At 37.4% G+C, this 20,000-nt stretch overlaps 1 protein-coding gene across 29 annotated transcripts in view; it reads right to left on the minus strand.

Annotated features, from left to right (window-relative positions):
- LOC136845935 (phosphatase and actin regulator 3-like) overlaps nucleotides 1-20,000 on the minus strand; it is an 873,386-nt gene that overhangs the window by 55,800 nt on the left and 797,586 nt on the right. For 9 of the 29 annotated variants that reach the window (XM_067116443.1, XM_067116457.1, XM_067116460.1 and 6 more), the window contains exon 2: nucleotides 12,981-14,318. The exons of 17 other annotated variants lie outside the window; for them this stretch is intronic. In XM_067116443.1, the coding sequence (XP_066972544.1) occupies nucleotides 12,981-13,986 (1,006 nt within the window). In that variant the 5' untranslated portion in view covers nucleotides 13,987-14,318. Of the gene's footprint in view, nucleotides 1-12,980; nucleotides 14,580-20,000 lie in introns of those variants that run through there. 3 more of the 29 variants (XM_067116458.1, XM_067116463.1, XM_067116468.1) reach the window with 3 other exon arrangements.

A 20,000-nucleotide genomic window follows, 5' to 3' on the forward strand; every position in this document is an offset into this window, starting at 1 on the left:
CCTAAAGGAAAACTTCCGCATGATGTTGGTAGCCAATAAGAAATGCTCTCTCTCTCTCTCTCTCTCTCTCTCTCTCTCTCTCTCTCTCTCTCTCTCTCTCTCTCTCTCTCTCTCTCTCTAACAAGGCTGTCTCTTGGCCTTGCAGGTTGGCATTTCTGTAATGATAATCCGTGCCCAATAAACCAGCGCATTTCCATATTAATCACTATAATCAAAGTATGCAAATCAAACGTGGATATCACTCTCTCTCACACACACACATTCACTCACATACAACCAGAACTAATGAATAAAAAATGATCATGATTTACGCAAATATTAAGCCTTTCCCCTTAAGTATCTTCAATCCATCAAGCTACTGCAAAAGATAGAATTAAATGAATTAACCGAAGATAAAAAAAAGTAACCTATACACAATATGCAAAACACAATAAAAAAAATATGAAAATAAGCCCCTCTTTCTAGTTATTTCTGCACTCTATTCCATTAATAAAAACGATTGTAACTAGAACTGCTAATAATTAGCCAGTAACAGTTACCATTACTTTTCATATAACATATTTTTTAATTTGTATTATTTTCGTCGTGATGAGAGGCACCAACAAAGATAAAGGACTGAAGTTACATCACCATTTTCATAAACTTAGTCATCAACACAAATGCCGCCGGTGACGACACTGAACACTTGTTAGAACACTGTCCCCACAAAGTAGAACAGTTCCTTCTAATATAGCCTATATACACATACACACACATATACATATGTATGTATAAATTATATATATATTCCATTAGCCTTTGGGAAGCAGCAATGCTTTCGACCGCAATCACAATATTCTCGTTATCCTTCTTTTAATTCACGAAACACTGGCACAAAACGTCACGATTCACAATACACGAACATTTCTCCACCCAGGCCAGCTACCGTCATTCTCTCTCTTTCTCTCCAACGCTAAAGGCCACTGTTATTATAATAGTCACTGTCAGTTCCTTTTTGATACGATCTGCATAGAGAGAGAGAGAGAGAGAGCGCGGGCGCGCGCAGAAACAAAAAACACACACACACACCATCCGCATTCCATGGCCGCTAGCTACGAACTGTCAAGTGTGCTGTCTGTGGTAGAGTGTGTGTTCTGTTGTACACCGTGTGAGCGCGTGTACGAGTGCGTGTGTGTGTGTGTGTGTGTGTGTTTGTGTGTATGTCAGTCAGTGTGCGGGGGAGGATGTGTGTGTTTGTGCGCGTACGTGCGTGTATGCATGTGGCGGTATGAGTCACACTGCACATGTGTTCGTGTAGTTAAGAACACTGAGATGACGGCTGCTGGTTGGTCTGGTAACATGTACACACATCACAAGTTCGGGAGGATGCTGAACTCAAGTGACAACACTGCATTATTTTAAATGAAAAACAATAAAAATGTGACCCACGCACAATTCGATAGACAGCGAATATATCGACACAAAAACAACTGTATTATTCACAATAAAAAAACAATGAAAATTCGAACCACGCAGTATTCGATCGACACAACGAACAAATCAACACAAAAGCAATTTGCTCGATTGCCAAAGCTAATTCATGCAGACGGCCCGAAGGATATGAGCGCTCCTGCATAGGACAACCGAATTATGTTCCTTCCCACGGTACCCTTTCGACAATCATCCAATTTGCAAAGCGCATGACATCATAATGCGAAGTTACTCTCTCTCCTCTCAAACTTCGGGAAACCTGCCCTGTCTCGACGATGTTTGCTCTGAATGAAGCACTTCGCTAACCACAAGGAGGCGGAGGAGAGTGGGGCTGTGGACGACAGCTCAAGGGGGAAGTCAAACGGGGAAACAAGAGGCGTGGGAGGAGAACTACCAATCCAGAATCGAGAGGTCTTTTGAATTCATCGCAGTCTTATATCTTTAAATTTGTTTTTATTTTCCTTCCTCTAGAAATCACATAAGAAGGTCGATAGGCTCTTACTTGGCATCATGACACTTATGGTTACTGATGCATTTAAGTCGATTAATTCATTATATCTTAAAGGGAAGGTATTGGAGGGTGGCGGTGATCTGAACAATCAAATAAGTCTGTGAGAATCGCCATTGTTCAAAGCTGATACTAAAATATTCATCATGTAAACGTAGAAAAAAAAAAAAACATTAAAAATCAATATTTAACAAAGAGCATTTACTAAACGCCCAATGAGGGTCGACATACGACAAAAAAAAAAAAAATGCTTTTGACACACGACAAAAAAAAAATACTACGAATGATATCGTCAGCATAAATTTATAAATTTTCACAAAAAATACTCGAATGAGTGTGGGTTAATTTATGATTTCTTAAAAACGATTCTAACTTTTCTTGGTGGGACTTATTATCGCATAATATAAGAGATGCAGTTAAAATGTCAAGAGCATAAGCATACAGGAAATACCATTAGCTTGTGAATAAAAGCATTAAGAAGAGAAAGTGGATAATGAGTCAATTCTATGTAGATAGGTCCCACAAATAAAATCCGCTGGGAAATAATAATAATAATAATAATAATAATAATAATAATAATAATAATAATAATAAAATATATGCGTGACAAACAGAATGACGGACGGACACAAAACAGTCTCAAAAACGTAAGGAAAACAATAGCCTCCCTTAACTTTTGTCAGCAGGGTACTAATACCAGCAGACATTTTACTTAGAAATACACTGTCGCTATGTCAGCAGAAAGATGACAAGCAAAAACAGAATATGAGTCAAGTAATAAACTGGAATGGAAGTGAAAAAAAAGGGGGTTAAGAGTAGCTGCAAAGAGTTAAATTAAGTTAAGTAAACCTTAGTTTAACCAGACCACTAAGCTGATTAACAGCTCTCCTAGGGCTGGCCCGAAGGATTAGATTTATTTTACGTGGCTAAGAACCAACTGGTTACCTAGCAATGGGACCTACAGCTTATTGTGGAATACGAACCACATTATAACGAGAAATGAATTTCTATAACCAGAAATAAATTTCTCCAATTCTTCATTGGCCGGTCGGAGAATCGAACGGGGGCCCAGCTTAGTGCTAGCCGAGAACGATACCAACCAGTCCAATGAGGAACTGTGGCTAGAAAGAGTGAAACCGGGTGACGGCGCCGGTCATTTAAAACGAACTGCTAAAACTGCACAGGATATGAGACGACACGTTACCTGGCGTCGCACACACAAAGAGAACCAAGGATCCGGTATCGTACAAATCCATTCAGAAGTCACAACACTGAAGGATGAAGGATTCGCAGGATGTTTTTGCCTCGAGACAATACGAAACTTCCTCAGGGAGAAAGGATCGAATTACTCATCAATGAAATCCTTGAAAATGCGTTTCGGTGAAGGACAGGTAACTTGATTTCCCCCGCAAACTTCGGCAGTTTCTCTCTCTCTCTCTCTCCAGACTGCTAGCGTGTCATAATACAGTGACTGAGGGTTATTATTTCCTCGAGTGGCGTCTATTCCGAAGGGACTGTTTTGACCTCATTAGAGGACGACCTTCTCTCTCTCTCTCTCTCTCGTCCGACCTCGAAGTCTCAATAGAGTTACGACATCTTAATTACACATCACTTGAGAAATATCTCGTTTTCATCTTAGTATCTCCTTACAAGGAAGAAGAGGAGAAAGAGAATATCTGCTGTTAGCTTATGAATGGTTTCACCAGAGAGAGAGAGAGAGAGAGAGAGAGAGAGAGAGAGAGAGAGAGAGAGAGAGAGAGAGAGAGAGAGAGTCTGTGACATCAAGGACGAAAATGGAGATGCTATCATTCCACGGTCTTTGTCTCCTCTCCTCTTCACGACTGAAAATTCTTTCCCTTTTTTAAACATAACTTAAGAAGATAAGTTGACAGTTTGAATTGTGTCAATAAAAAAGACATTTACAATGAAGGAAACGGGTCTATTTTCCTTTTATCGTCAGCTACATTCAGCTATAACCTCAAAATTCCTGCTAAATGAAAAGGAAATCGTCCGTATTACTTTACATATGCAGAGCAATCAAGTGTGACTTGCAATAAAATTAATCACTTTTACATTCACTTAATTGCACAATATTCAACAAGCATCAATCATGTGTATAAAAAACGGAAGATCATTATAATCCCTCAGGAAGTCTCCAAAATTCCAGAGATTCTTGTAGGGACTCCCTAACCTCTCAAAGTCCCATTTGCTTGCTGTCCACAACGAGAACCAAGATTTACCAACTACACTCCAGAAAGCAGCTTCTTTGCTGTCAACGGAACTTTATATAACCACGAACATTAATAGAAGCGCTCGCCATGAATACGAACAACTGGTCTTTATGGGGAGCTTACATGCAGTGTGACTCAGATCTTGAGCCTAATTATATGTAACCCAAATACAAACGATAAAAGGAATTTTACGATGGGTAATGCCACGTGATGCCGGGTGCAGAGTGCAGTATAGTCTACTTTACTTTTCAGACCATAAAAAGCTTTATTCTAAATAAAAAAAAAAATTTACATAGCGTGATATATTTGATACAATTTAGTGCAAAAACTTGAGTTCAGTAGAGTTTAATGCACTTTTCAGACTATAAAAAGCATTTTTCTAATTTTTTTTTTTTTTTACAGCCACTTGCGCGATATATTTCATACATTTTAGTTCAAAACCTTACAATTTTACCAAGATGTCATACACATTTCGCATAGGAGAAAAATGTTAGGGGCATTTTATGTACATATGGCCTTAAAAATTTTAAGTGCATAATTCAAGGGGTCTTTTAATTTATATTAAAAAAAAAAAGCCCACATGACAAGGAAAACATGACATCACCATGACTTTGGACTCATGTTATAATAGCAGGTTTCTAAACGAATATGCTGAAACCTAGACATCCAGTTATTTGGTGCTTAATGTCTGGATATCTTGGATATGCTGCACGGTTTAAAGTTCCTACATCATCCTAAAGTTCCAACATCATCCTAAAGTTCCTACATCATCCTACAGTTCCAACATCATCCTACAGTTCCAACATCATCCTAAAGTTCCTACATCATCCTACAGTTCCTACATCATCCTAAAGTTCCTACATCATCCTACAGTTCCTACATCATCCTACAGTTCCAACATCATCCTAAAGTTCCTACATCATCCTAAAGTTCCTACATCATCCTACAGTTCCAACATCATCCTAAAGTTCCAACATCATCCTAAAGTTCCTACATCATCCTACAGTTCCTACATCATCCTAAAGTTCCTACATCATCCTACAGTTCCTACATCATCCAACGCCTTACCTGTTCACTATTATATCCGGCCCATTAACTTACCTATCTACCGCAAGATGTTGTGCAATTTGAACCTCAAAAGTTCAAGCGAAGATGCAATGCACTACTACCCTAAAACAATTATCCTTGTCTTTTAATTGCATTTTTATCGTTTTGTTTATTAGTCTGTTAAATTATTTTTTCTTTCCTAATAATTGGTCCCTTCTCCTTGTAATTCCTATTAACTCTGTTACTTCTTTCTAACGAACATCAATTCTTTGAAAGCCTGAATTCCGAGTCAATGGACCCTGTGGTGGGTTTGTTCTATGCGAATAGGGTTCATCTTCTGAATAATAATAATAATAATAATAATAATAATAATAATAATAATAATAATAATAATAACATATTCTTTGGAAGCTTGAATTTCGAGTCAATGACCTCGGCGGTGGGCTTGTTCCAAATGAATAGCCTTCATCTTCTGGATAATAATAATAATAATAATAATAATAATAATAATAATAATAATAATACGATATTCTTTTGGAAGCTTGAATTTCGAGTCAATGGACCCCGTGGTGGGCTTCTAGTTCTTCATTGGAGGGGTGGCTAGAGCTCTCGGCCAGCACGCTGTTGGCCCAGCGTTCGAGTCTCCGGCTGACCAATGAAGAATTAGAGGAATTTATTTCTGGTGATAGAAATTCATTTCTCGTCATAATGTGGTTCGGATTCCACAATAGGCTGTAGGTCCCGTTGCTAGGTAACCAGTTGGTTCTTAGCCACGTAAAATAAGTAATCATTCGGGCCAGCCCTAGGAGAGCTGTTAATCAGCTCAGTGGTCTGGTTAAACTAAGATATACTTAACTTTATTCCATGTGAACAAGGTTCATCTCCTGAATAATAATAATAATAATAATAATAATAATAATAATAATAATAATAATAATAATAATAATAACGTAGTCACTGTTGATGTTATATTCGCATCATTCTTTCTAAAAGGAAAAGAAATGAAAGAAATAGACGTCTCGAGATGGCGTTCAGCTCGACCAATAGCCTGCAAGCCACCTTGACTTACCACGGTCCATCTCCCGCCAACAGCTAAGTAAACAGGAAGAGCCCAGACAGTCAGTCATCCATCCAATAACCCCACCCCACCCCAACCCCAAACCAGCAATCGGAAGGCAACCAGCAGCACCAGCAGGCAGGTGGGCCTACATACACTGGCCATATGCTTTTAAGGGAAAGGGGGAGGGGAAGGGGGAAGGGGGAGGGGGAGGGACCAATACGAGTAGCGCTGCTGATGACAACGTTAGAGAGACCGTTACCAAATTAGCCGTAGCGGCATCCACAAGCATCACCATCCATTTGGGTGGGTGTGTGAGCCTAGTGACTGACTTTTTTTTTTGTTATGCTAACGACGTGTACAGTAATCATTATTTACATATATTTTTTTTTTTTCCGACTGCTGTTTTTATTACTACTTAAAGGCATAGACATATAATTATATATATATATATATATATATATATATATATATATATAGTATATTATATATAAACACATAGTATATATATATATATATATATATATATATATATATATATATATATATATATATATATATATAAATATATTAAACGTCGGGATGAACCCAGGTCTCTCTAATGAAAGGCAGGGGAGCTTGTGGTGCACCTGCATTTCATATGAGAGACCTGGGTTCGATCACGACGTGAGTCAGAAATTTGTGTATTATATGATATATATAATGTACATATATATATATATATATATATATATATATATATATATATATATATATATATATATATATATATATATATATATATATATATATATATATATATATATATATATATATAATTAGCTGTCTGTAAATTACTGTCTAACTGCAAACACATCAAAACCAGCTCAATAAATCGAAATCAATCTAAGATATAAAATACCAACTATACACGGCAACCACTTTTCGCAAAAACTATAACGAATCAATATCCAAAAAATGACAATGGATTAATATTGCAAAGCGAGAAACAATCACTCCTAAAAATAAATTAAAACAGCATTAATTTAACCAATGCGCAATTGCACGAATAACAATTATGTAACTCGATATGATAATTGATTTATTGATTTAATCAATTTATTAACTTCAAAACGCCGGGGGGTCATTAGAACACCATCATCTAATTTCATAAGTTATTAATATTATCACTAATCCCAACGCTGGAGGAAAAAAGTTTAATACGTGTTAATGGGTTATTTTACCCCGATCTTCGAAAATAAAGTCATTAATTGAGAGAGAGAGAGACTCTTTCACCTTCTTTCTCACTTAATTAATTGCCCTTTTCTCTTCTTCCCACAAATATCCAGATCAATATCTCAGTTTCATTCCCCCCCCCCACCCCACAACCTACCCCTTCAATTCTATCTCCCCACCTAAATCCACAGGGTTCCTTCTACAGTAACCTCGAAGAGGTGAAAATCGTGAGATTTCCCTCAGTGTCGGCCCAGACATGAAAAGCGAGAGGTAGTTGGTATAATCGCTGCCTGCAATACATGCAATCATGCATGCGAAGCTCTCTCAAGGATGGCTACTTTTCCTTAACAATGTTGTAGATATTTTCACTCGTATGCTAATTTGGATATTTCCAGATTGCTTGAAAAAATAAATACACTTTTCGAAATGTTCATTCAGGAAATTCACGGAAATGAATGTACAATGGGTAGGGTGATGAGAGAGAGAGAGAGAGAGAGAGAGAGAGAGAGGTTTATAATTGAAAACTCTAATGACTTACAATATCCGAAAACGCAATGCAAATATGTATACAATATGAATATGTGCCTCTTATATACATGGACGCTGAAGAATATATCGAATATCCTGTGTATATTTTGTGCATACAGACACAAAAATTAAGATCGACGCAACATTCATATTAAAATTGTGTATTAAAATTGTCTGAGTAACGATGTGTGGCTTAGGTGTTTAAGGAACAGCAACTTGAAGGAATTGTAACTTGAAGGAACAGTAACTTGAAGGAACGGTAACTAGAAGGGAGAGTAACTTGAAGAAACTGTAACCTGATGGAACAGCAACCTGAAGGAATTGTAACTTGTAGGAACAGTAACTTGAAAGAATAGTAACTTGAAGGAACAGTAACTTGAAGAAACAGTAACTTGAAGAAACAGTAACTTGAAGGAAGTGTAAACTTGAAGGAATAGTAACTAGAAGGAAGTGTAACTTGAGGGAACAGTAACGAAAAGGAAAAGAAAGAAAAAATAATAGAAAATAATGCATATTTTCCAGCATTTTCCTTTTCTAATTTACTGTTTTCATCATCTTCATCGTAATTATCATTATAATTATCATTAATTTTCCCCTCTCCGAAACCTACAAACGTCCTTGTAACCAAACACAAAGCCAGGCGATGACTAACACCAAGTTCACGAGAAATTACACACATGATAATTAACATTTCGACTGGTCATTAACGCCCAGTAAAATTCGCTGCAATTGACAATAACAAATGATTACGACGCAGGAAACTCTGAAGTTAACGAAACGTCACTTCTCCACAGCCACTTTATCAAACGCTAAAAGCCACTATAGAATATATAAAACGCTTAAAATGAAGCAATAAAAACACTTAACTTGAGGCTACTGAAAAGAAAAACATTTCTCAAATGCAATACTTTTGTTAAGCTGATGGTGACTATCCCCAGCCGGAAATATTGAAGTAGTTAATCTTGGAGAGAGAGAGAGAGAGAGAGAGAGAGAGAGAGAGAGAGAGAGAGAGAGAGAGAGAGAGAGAGAGAGAGAGTACTGAAATTGAGAGAGAGCGAGAAAGAGACAGACAAGCAAAGTGGAGGTCCTAGTATTGAGAGAGAGACAGAGAGAGAGGAGGTCCTAAAAGAGAAAGACAGACGAAGTGGTCCTGTTAGAGAGAGAGAGAGAGAGAGAGAGAGAGAGAGAGAGAGAGAGAGAGAGAGAGAGAGAGAGAGAGAGAGAGAGGAGGTCCTAGTATTGAAAAAGAGAAAGACAGACGAAGTGGTCCTGAGAGAGAGAGAGAGAGAGAGAGAGAGAGAGAGAGAGAGAGAGAGAGAGAGAGAGAGAGAGAGAGGTCCTAGTATTGAAAAAGAGAAAGACAGACGAAGTGGTCCTGTTAGAGAGAGAGAGAGAGAGAGAGAGAGAGAGAGAGAGAGAGAGAGAGAGAGAGAGAGAGAGAGAGAGACAGAGAACCTCTCAGAATCTATATTCATGTCCCTATATATCATTGGGGTCCGATAAGAAATTATAAACTTTTCTTGTTTGGGGGAAAGTTCTTCCCACGAGAAAGCGATTTTTGTTGGCGAGTTAAAATGAAGTATACGCTTCGCTGGGTGAGATTTTTAATAATCTACTGCAATACGACATGGCACGGAAATAAAAACAATAAAATTAAGTAATAAAAACAAGCAAATATATTTACCTAAGAATAACAAAATAATTGAATGCAGAAAGTCGTGTACTCGATAACATATGCAAATACATATTTAAGTTTATCATATACACGTAGAGAATTTTTATACTGACTGTGTGTGTGTGTGCGTGTGTGTGTGTGTGTGTGAGAGAGAGAGAGAGAGAGAGAGAGAGAGAGAGAGAGAGAGAGAGAGAGAGAATAGCAATCCCAGTGTAAGCATTTATAAAACAATAATTAACGTTAATAACCCTGCTCTACTACCATAAGTACTACTATTACTAACAGTAGTAGTAGAACTGCTAGTAGTAACACAGTAAAAAAAAAGGCAAAAATTGCCAAAAGGAACCAAGAATAATAAACGGCACAAAAGGGAACGAACGGAGTGCTTTGCACATGATGACATAGGAAGACAAACCGTAAGCCATATTTATTCCCATGCCTTTAAACGCACATAAATTATCCTATTTAAACGAGAGAGAGAGAGAGAGAGAGAGAGAGAGAGAGAGAGAGAGAGAGAGAGAGAGAGAGAGAGAGAGAGAGAGAGAGAATTCAATTCTCCATAAATTATCCTATTCAATAGAGAGAGAGAGAGAGAGAGAGAGAGAGAGAGAGAGAGAGAGAGAGAGAGAGAGAGAGAGAGAGAGAAAACTAAACTTGAGGATACAAGCCCCATTCGAAACAAATAATAAAAGACGTGGTTCTTAAATCTCTCTCTCTCTCTCTCTCTCTCTCTCTCTCTCTGTTACAGCTGGGGCAAACAACTGCCTGACTAACTGTGACATTTCCAAGGGGCGGTAGACACCTGCACTGATGCCACATAGCACTCTAATTCTTACAATTACACAACTGACTTCCTTCGCCATAAAAGCTCTTCACGGAACACACACACACACACACACACACACACTCATCATTCATCCCCTTTCGACCTACATCTGGCTTCCGCGTCGCAGTATTGCTTTGTTTGCTCACTATTATACTTTGTGTACGGCTTACTAAATCAAAAGGAGGTTCTGCTTTAAAGAACATTTTAAATCACTTGAACACACATCGAGGCTCCTCGATGCGATGTAATGGGATGCATTATCTGGGATGCCAGGGCTGGATTTATATTATGTACTATACGATCGTACGTAGATAGAAAATTGGTGGAAATATGTACCAACGTGAATTATAACGCAGATGTTACCAAGAACCTATAATTGTAGGTAAAGGAACACAAATACACACACACATACAGATATAATGTTATTTAATTTTATATATATACACATATATAAAATTAAATAACATTCTGTATCTGTATATATATATTTATATATACATGTATATAAATATAAATTTTACCCTATATTAAATACAAAAATTGTCATCATATCCACAGGAAAAAGAAAATAAGACAGTTTACTCAAGCTGCTGCTGCCCCGCCTTTACTTTCCTCGAAAGAGAGAGAGAGAGAGAGAGAGAGAGAGAGAGAGAGAGAGAGAGAGAGAGAGAGAGAGAGAGAGAGAGAGAGAGAGAATCTAAATTCTAAAGGGAAAATCAATAGCGAGGTAAACGCTCAGGGTAGAGACAATACCGTACTTGTTTTACCATAATTTCAGCTTCATCAAAGAAAACTTACTCCTAGCTTTTTAAATGCACGGGGGACTTGCATAGATCGTAAAGCTCGCGTCGTCACCGTTAAAATTGATTTTCTATCAGTTTCTTGGAAGGAAATTGATGCAAGAGGCTAATAAAAATAACTTCTTTTATACTCTCATGGTTAGAGACGAGACAAGAATAACGGGCCATTTTTTTTCTCCACTTCAGGTATTCTCGTGAATCAAGTTGGCTGACTTTATGTGAATTGTATAACATCAACTTTATACAACGTAACCACAGCGCACACGACACGATTTCTTTAACCATATTTTGCTTCACAAATAAAAGACACACATAAGTCTCCCTTGGTATTGGAAAATTAAGCTTAGAAATTTACCGTGATTATAATAAAAAACTATATATATATATATATAATATATTATATATATATATATATATATATATATATATATATATATATATAAACTGAAAATGTATTTTACGCATATATATGAAAACATAAATAAAATAGAAATATATTTTATGCAAAAATAGGAAAACAAATAATATGAAGAAGTACTTTATGCATTCATACGAAAACGATACACGTAGCAGACACGTCACACTAAATCACCGATCGAATACGACAATCAAAAGCATTTTTCACTATGAAAATTTGATTACCTACTTCACATCAATCAAAGGTAACATAATGCATATGTTAGGGATTCACCAACGCCAGCATTAAATAAGTCAAGTGCCAAATGAAATGTAAAACTCGCTTTTTATTTCATATCGGTTTAAAACAAAGTACCATGGCTGTTCGACTATATACACTTATAAATGAAATTTATGTAAAAATCTAATCTTTTTTCAAACAAGAAATTATTTAACGTTGCTGAAGTTACTGTGCATTCAATGAGATTACAGAACTTTCCTGACAACGCAGAACAGTTAAAATACACGAAACTAAAAGACATATCAGAGAGAGAGAGAGAGAGAGAGAGAGAGAGAGAGAGAGAGAGAGAGTAGAGAGTACTAAAGATTAATTCTAAGAGACCTCTGGAAAAAATTCACAAACGTAAATATTTATACAGTAACTAAAACGGAGTCACGGAAAACTATTAGCTGTCTAGTTCAGTTGTCTTTTTTGCATCAAGATATATTGCAGAAACTTAACTGCTTACCATCCAATACTCAACAATAATAAAAAAGGTCCTAACCACATTGGAAAAACATTCCAAATTGGAAATACAGTCAAAAGCACATCTAGGATTTTAATTTAACAGTATATTAAAGGAAAAACCAAAAACAACAAAAACATTGCCTTCCCTGACACGTATTTCTTCAAAAACTACAAAATGTTCTGTTAATGACATGAATTAAGGAAGACACTGCAGCCCATTCCCAGTAAATACACACGTGTTAGTAAATGAAATAGCAAACAGCACTCTGCATGGATGGAATTGTTAGTCACATGTGCAGTTTTTATTATTTACAATGTCCAAACAAAAACACACCGGGCAACTTCAAAGCATTTTCTTGGATTTTTTTTTTTTTCAAAATCATCCTTCCAACCAAACTCACACACAAAAACTCAAAAGAGGGTGTTGAAATTGTCTATCATGAGCGAGCATTTGGAATGGAATACCATGGCAAAAGTACCTCTCAACGTATGTGATGGAGGGACGGCCAGAAGGCCCTTCAATCTCGGCGAGTCGTCAATGAGCCCGATCTCATCCCAGACGTCTTTCAACTGGGCAGTGACTTCCGCCCACAGGAGGTCACCCAGCTCTTTCCCTTGGGGCAAATGCGACGGGACCAGTACCCCTCGGACGGTGTCATCCTCTTGTACTTCTGATTCTCTTCCTTCGTCAGGGTCCTCATAGTCTTCGTCGTCTATGTAAGGAGGAGATGGGGACCTATTGCACTCTTCCCTGACCAGTCTTCCCAATATTCCTTCAGGCACAATGTGATCACCTGAGATATTGACCAGAGAGGACGGCCGGAGTACCAAAGAATGTCTTTGGTCTGACCACGTTTTATTAGGAGCACTATTCCGATTGCACTTCTTACTTTCGGGAGAATGCAGTCCCGTCTCATTTCCAAAGAAGAAGAGACCACCAATGTCATCACAGTACGCGTCAAAGTACACCTGTTCTCCCCCGACGTGATTAGAAGGGGCCACGGACACTCTTTCGTCTTCCTCACTATTCTGGGGGGAAGAAACGACCGCCAGTCGAGGGGGAGTTACCTCCACACGCGAAACCTCGAGTGAATTGATAGGGCTTTCGATTCCTCCCTCCCCATCCGTTTCATGCACTATCATTGACTCCTCCCTGAGGGAATCGGTTTCAGCAGTCAAATGGGGCTCTCCCAGAGGTACATACCCGGCGGGAAACGCATGAGGGTACCCGTGGTGATGGTGGTTCTGGTCACGATACCGATGGCGGAACGTTTCGTGTGCAGGTGGGGCCACGTAGTCCAAGAACTCCCCTTCTCCTGGGGAAGAGAGCCTCCGGCGATAGATGCCGGGTGTCCCCAGCAGATGGGAACACATGTCCGACTCCACAGGTTTCCCTCCCCATAGGGCAACGCTCACGCGCTTTTTGTCCCTCCGTCGGGCCCACGACCCCAGCGTCCAAGATTTCATGGCGTCCAAAAGAGACATCGTCACGACACGTCACAATCATTAAACATTCGACAGTAATTTCCACAATGACACTTTTCAATTTTTTTTCTCGTTCTTTCACTCAATACGTGTCGTTCCCTTCGTTCCCACTTTCCACAAGCAACGAATTACATTTTAGTTTGCATTTCTGTATTACCACTCATCAAACTAATAAAATTTCCATTAGCAGTAATAAATGGGGCGTCTGTACGGCTGCTGTTTAGCCATGCATAGATGGCCACTCTCTACATCCTCGTCACCATCATCCATCATGGTGAACACCACAAAATCTATCTGCTGTGACGGATGAGATTTGTGTCTGGGACATACAACTGTAAAAACAAAAGAGCTGACACAAAATCTGCATAACAACACAAAGGGTGCCCTTGTTCAATTTCATGGCAAAGATGAATCAGGAACAGTACAATGATGCCTTCACAACTGACAAGAGAGAGATCAGGTACAATAGGCATCTTTTGGCACTCGTCTTTAAGCTACGTCACAGTGGCCGAACGGCCAACAACAAGAGACAGAAGACGCAAATAAAAAAAAAAAAACTCGGTTCTACACAAAAATAGAGTCACTTTGGCGATACCTCCTGAAACAAGGATGAGATCACTCATGGCACTTTTCATTATGGTGGACGAGGTATACTAACAACTTGAGGTCAAAATATATATATATATATAAAAAGCTAAAATGTATAATTAGAAGTGAAATAAAGAATTATGATTCACAACCTCATACTTGAACATAATACAAACTAATGAAATAATAAACAGAATTACATAAAGCACTGTCAGGTCAGAACTATCCACAGAAAATTAAAATAAAGGATAGGGAGGAGAATATTAGAATAAGGTGCCAGTCAAATATACAACGATATTATACAAATACTGTGAGAGAGAGAGAGAGAGAGAGAGAGAGAGAGAGAGAGAGAGAGAGAGAGAGAGAGAGAGAGACTAAAACACTAAGGCATACGTTGTTCAACTGAACATTTAACTCTCTTCCCATGTCTCCTCTAACACAAACAGAGCAATATTCTGGGAGTAGGCCTTACCACCGGGATTTGCTCATGGCATACCCGTGGGCGCTTACTGGCTGGGGGAAAACAAGGAAGTACCTAACATACGGAGGGGATATATATAAACTGAAAACAATATACATACATACACACACATATACATACTGTGAGTATGTATATACGGTATATATACAGTATATATATATAGATATATATATATATATATATATATATATATATATATATATATATATATATATATATATATATATATATATATATATATGTGTGTGTTTACATGTGTAGATATATATCGATATGCTCAATTCTCAAGTCACGTAATCAAATTAAGTAACTTTTATTGTTATTATTATTATTATTATTATTCATATTATTATTATTATCTAATACCCATCACAATGGAAAATTTCTACCTACTAACTTTACAGTAAAACTGGGTCTTACTTTCACTGTTACATACACTCCTTTTGACGTACCGACAAATTGCTGCTATGCACACTGTAATAAAAAAAAATACTGGTCGCTGCAACAATATCACCAACAACAATAACAGCAGAAAAACAGCAGAAACGTATGTGGGCGTATTACGTATGTGGGCGTATTTATGAGCACGAACCAATTCCAAACAGAAGCCTCTGCTCTCCTCGTAGTGGACAAAAGCCCTAAAACATACCAGATGGTCCATTCCAGTACCAACAACACGGGTATAAATCAGCCGGGGCGTAATTTATTTTATAAATGACCCACTAAATTAACCCGAGAACTGAATTCTGAAGCCAGATATCAAGAGCTACGGCTGCGCCGGATGACATCCGACCAATTAACTTCTTGAAAAATGAACTCCCAAGAGTAAGGCGCGTCACGGAAATGACAGAGCGACTTCCTACGAGCTTTAAATGAAAACGCTACTTGCAAACGCTTACAAACGCGACGTCAGTCTCTTGCCTGAGAGAGAGAGAGAGAGAGAGAGAGAGAGAGAGAGAGAGAGAGAGAGAGAGAGAGAGAGAGAGAGCGCACGACAAGGCGCGTCACGGAAATGACTGAGTGACTTCCAGTGACTTTTAAATGAAAAACGCTACTTGTAAACACTTATATAAACTAAGAGAGAGAGAGAGAGAGAGAGAGAGAGAGAGAGAGAGAGAGAGAGAGAGAGAGAGAGAGAGAGAGAGAACACGACAAGTCGCGTCACAAAAATGACCGAGTGACTTCCCGCGCGTTGATATGAACGCTACTTATGAACACTTATAAACTCAACGTCAGTCTTTTTCCGTAAAGAGAGAGAGAGAGAGAGAGAGAGAGAGAGAGAGAGAGAGAGAGAGAGACCACGACAAGTTCAAATGAAAAGCTACTTGTGAACACTTATAAACTGGAAGTCAGTCTTTTGCTTGAGAGAGAGAGAGAGAGAGAGAGAGAGAGAGAGAGAGAGAGAGAGAGAGAGAAAACGTACTTGGACTTAACTTCGATAGACCAAAATCAATAAGGGATATTGCGGCACAAAGTAGCAGCAATGCTGCTCGGTTTAAGGGTTTAACAACAGGCCCTTACATATTCTCGAGAAGGACAGACTCTGTCCTAAGAATGTTGTGGTCTTTATACTTCAAGAACAAAGAGAGCGATCGGTGAAAGAGAACGAAATTCTATAGAATTATAGTTTCAGGACTATATTTTCACTTCACTCAAGTTATTTGGTTGGCTCTTGATTATATTTCGTGTCCAGTGGTATTCAATAATGTTATCATCACTCAGAATAGTTGGCATACGCTTCGGAAACGTTGCCTCTCATTAGTCACATTTTATTAGTCATGCCTGTGCGACTCTCGATAATTATTTAAGTTTTAGGCATGTGTGTATCTGTATGTATGTATGTATATATACACTATGTATACACACACACACACACACACATATATATATATATATGTATATATTGTCTATATACATACACACAAAACATTCTATATATATATATATATATATATATATATATATATATATATATATATATATATATATATAGATAGATAGATAGATAGATAGATACATATATATCATATATATATTACATATGTACAAATACATGTGTATATATTTATATAAATACCTATGTATACACATATACAGCCTTTTTACATGAAACAGAAAAAACACAAAAATGAACCTCCCTCTCTCTCTCTCCTCTAGCCAGCCTACAACTTAACAGCAGAAGCCATCGTGATTTGGCAAGTATTTGCAACGGTCTAGCGAATATCCGTTAAGGTTGTATACGAGAGATCTGAAAATTCGTCGAGAATTCGCTATGGAATCGGCAGCGAATTCCCGGCGTTCCGGCAGTGTCCATCCTAAACATTCGATTTTTTCAGAGAGAGAGAGAGAGAGAGAGAGAGAGAGAGAGAGAGAGAGAGAGAGAGAGAGAGAGAGAGAGAGATCAGATCTTACAAAAGGTAGCATCTGACCAATACAAATGTACAATGCACATTGTAAACAAGGGTATATATGTGTGTGTGTGTATATATACTGTATATATATATATATATATATATATATATATATATATATATATATATATATATATATATATATATATATATATATATATATATAGAGAGAGAGAGAGAGAGAGAGAGAGAGAGAGAGAGAGAGAGAGAGAGAGAGAGAGAGAGAGAGAGAGAGAGAGAGTTCTAGCCATTCGACAGATTTGTGTCCATCTGCCAAATTTAGAAAGGGCAATAAATGATTAGGTATCGTAAATGGGAAAGTAAAACAGAAAGGTTTCTCGATTACTTTTGAATTACGCACTTCTTTCAATCTCTTCTGAATCACTAACTTTTCAATCTCTCTTTACAAACTAAAAGGAAATTTCTCTTTAAGCAACGCATCACAACTATGTTTATAACTTCCTAAATCTTATCCTATCTTATATTCATAGTAAATCTAACACATTTAATGGTCACTCGAATTATTGGAAACCTACTATAATTATATTAGGTTTAGTATATATCACTGAATTTACTAATGAAGGATTATTGAAAATGTCAAAAAAGGGTATGATAATATATCACCCAATTCACGTATAAAGGATTATTTAAAGAGTCAAAAATTTACTTTCTATATAGTGACGTTAATTCCTTGAATGTCAGTTTTGCATGCACTGCAGTCATTAAAATATTCTGCTTCTGAATCATACAAGTGCACATTATAAACAAGGTCAAGGAGAGAGAGAGAGAGAGAGAGAGAGAGAGAGAGAGAGAGAGAGAGAGAGAGAGAGAGAGAGAGAGAGAGATTAAAATATCATTCAGCATCTCATCCTTACGAAACAAAGTACACTGCACAATATAAACAAGGGCACGAGAGAGAGAGAGAGAGAGAGAGAGAGAGAGAGAGAGAGAGAGAGAGAGAGAGAGAGAGAGAGAGACTGAAATATTCAGTATCTGATTCATACGAAACAAAGTACACTGTACATTATAAACAAGAGAGAGAGAGAGAGAGAGAGAGAGAGAGAGAGAGAGAGAGAGAGAAAAATTCAGTATCTGATTCATACGAAACAAAGTCACTGCACATTATAAACAAGGGCACGAGAGAGAGAGAGAGAGAGAGAGAGAGAGAGAGAGAGAGAGAGAGAGAGAGAGAGAGAGAGCATCCACAGTAACCTCAACTGGAATGCTGTATTATCAAGTAAATAATGCAACTAACGGAGAAGCTGTAATGGGAAAAAGCGAACTGCCCCAAGCGGGCATCCCAGGGATGTTTGCTATGCCACTTTCTTCACTTCATTATTTTTTTACTTTGAAAATTCCATCCATCGACGAGTTAATTAGCACTCTCTCTCTCTCTCTCTCTCTCTCTCTCTCTCTCTCTCTGTGGCCTTAAATATAAAGCCTCAAGCCTATGTTTATTTTATCTCGATTTTGTAAACACACTATGATCCTCCATTATACGAAGATTAAAATTTCATACGTAATACTCTCTATTGACAGAAGGTCCACTGAATTAAAAGTTTCATAACAGTATACGAAAAAAATTACTAAAAAACTTATAAGAAAACCGAATGCATGAAAGGAAATACAAATAAATGAGATAATTCAAAAGACTATTTATAATTGAAAACCTCATGGCCAATTCAATCCCTCCAAAACAAAACGTTGAATTAAGAACACGATTTCATATATAAATAGTGCAACTGCAAACACTCACCATCAGAAAACAACATAAACTGCACATTCTCTTCATGCGAAATCACATGAATTCTATCACAAGGCATCAGCTGTGACAAATGTAAATCACAATCGGGTTCAATATAACGGGGTTCAGAGGCCTTTCTAACTACGCAAGTATCTATGAGATAGCATCATTACAAGGGCGAAATTCCTCACTACAACAAAAACAAACAACCGAAGTATCTACTGTGCAAGCTACAATCATCACAAGGACGAAATTCCTAACTGCAACAAAAATACACAACCAAGGAAATATTTACAACAACAACCAGTTCGTGATACCGAGCAGCCTGCTTCGGATTATAATTCGCTTTGAAAAGTGAATAAAATGAAGGAAAGGATTAAGATGTCAGATAACTACTCTCACGATAGAAGCTAATCTTAACATAAGCCAGAGGCGATGCATAATAATTATCTCTCTCTCTCTCTCTCTCTCTCTCTCTCTCTCTCTCTCTCTCTCTCTCTCTCTGCCATCTGGAGAATAATCCGGAAATCTCCCAATGATATCCGCAGTCATCATCTGTAATTTTCTGCCAATTTTCATCAAAGAAAGAAGCATATTCCTTTTCTGTATTCACGTGATACAGGAATACGATATAAGTAATTAATTTGATAAATTAAATTATTATATATATATATATATATATATATATATATATATATATATATATATATATATATATATATATATATATATATATATATATATATATATATATATAGATAGAGAGAGAGAGAGAGAGAGAGAGAGAGAG

This window comes from Macrobrachium rosenbergii, chromosome 14 (assembly GCF_040412425.1).
Source record: "Macrobrachium rosenbergii isolate ZJJX-2024 chromosome 14, ASM4041242v1, whole genome shotgun sequence".
NCBI lineage: Eukaryota > Metazoa > Arthropoda > Malacostraca > Decapoda > Palaemonidae > Macrobrachium > Macrobrachium rosenbergii.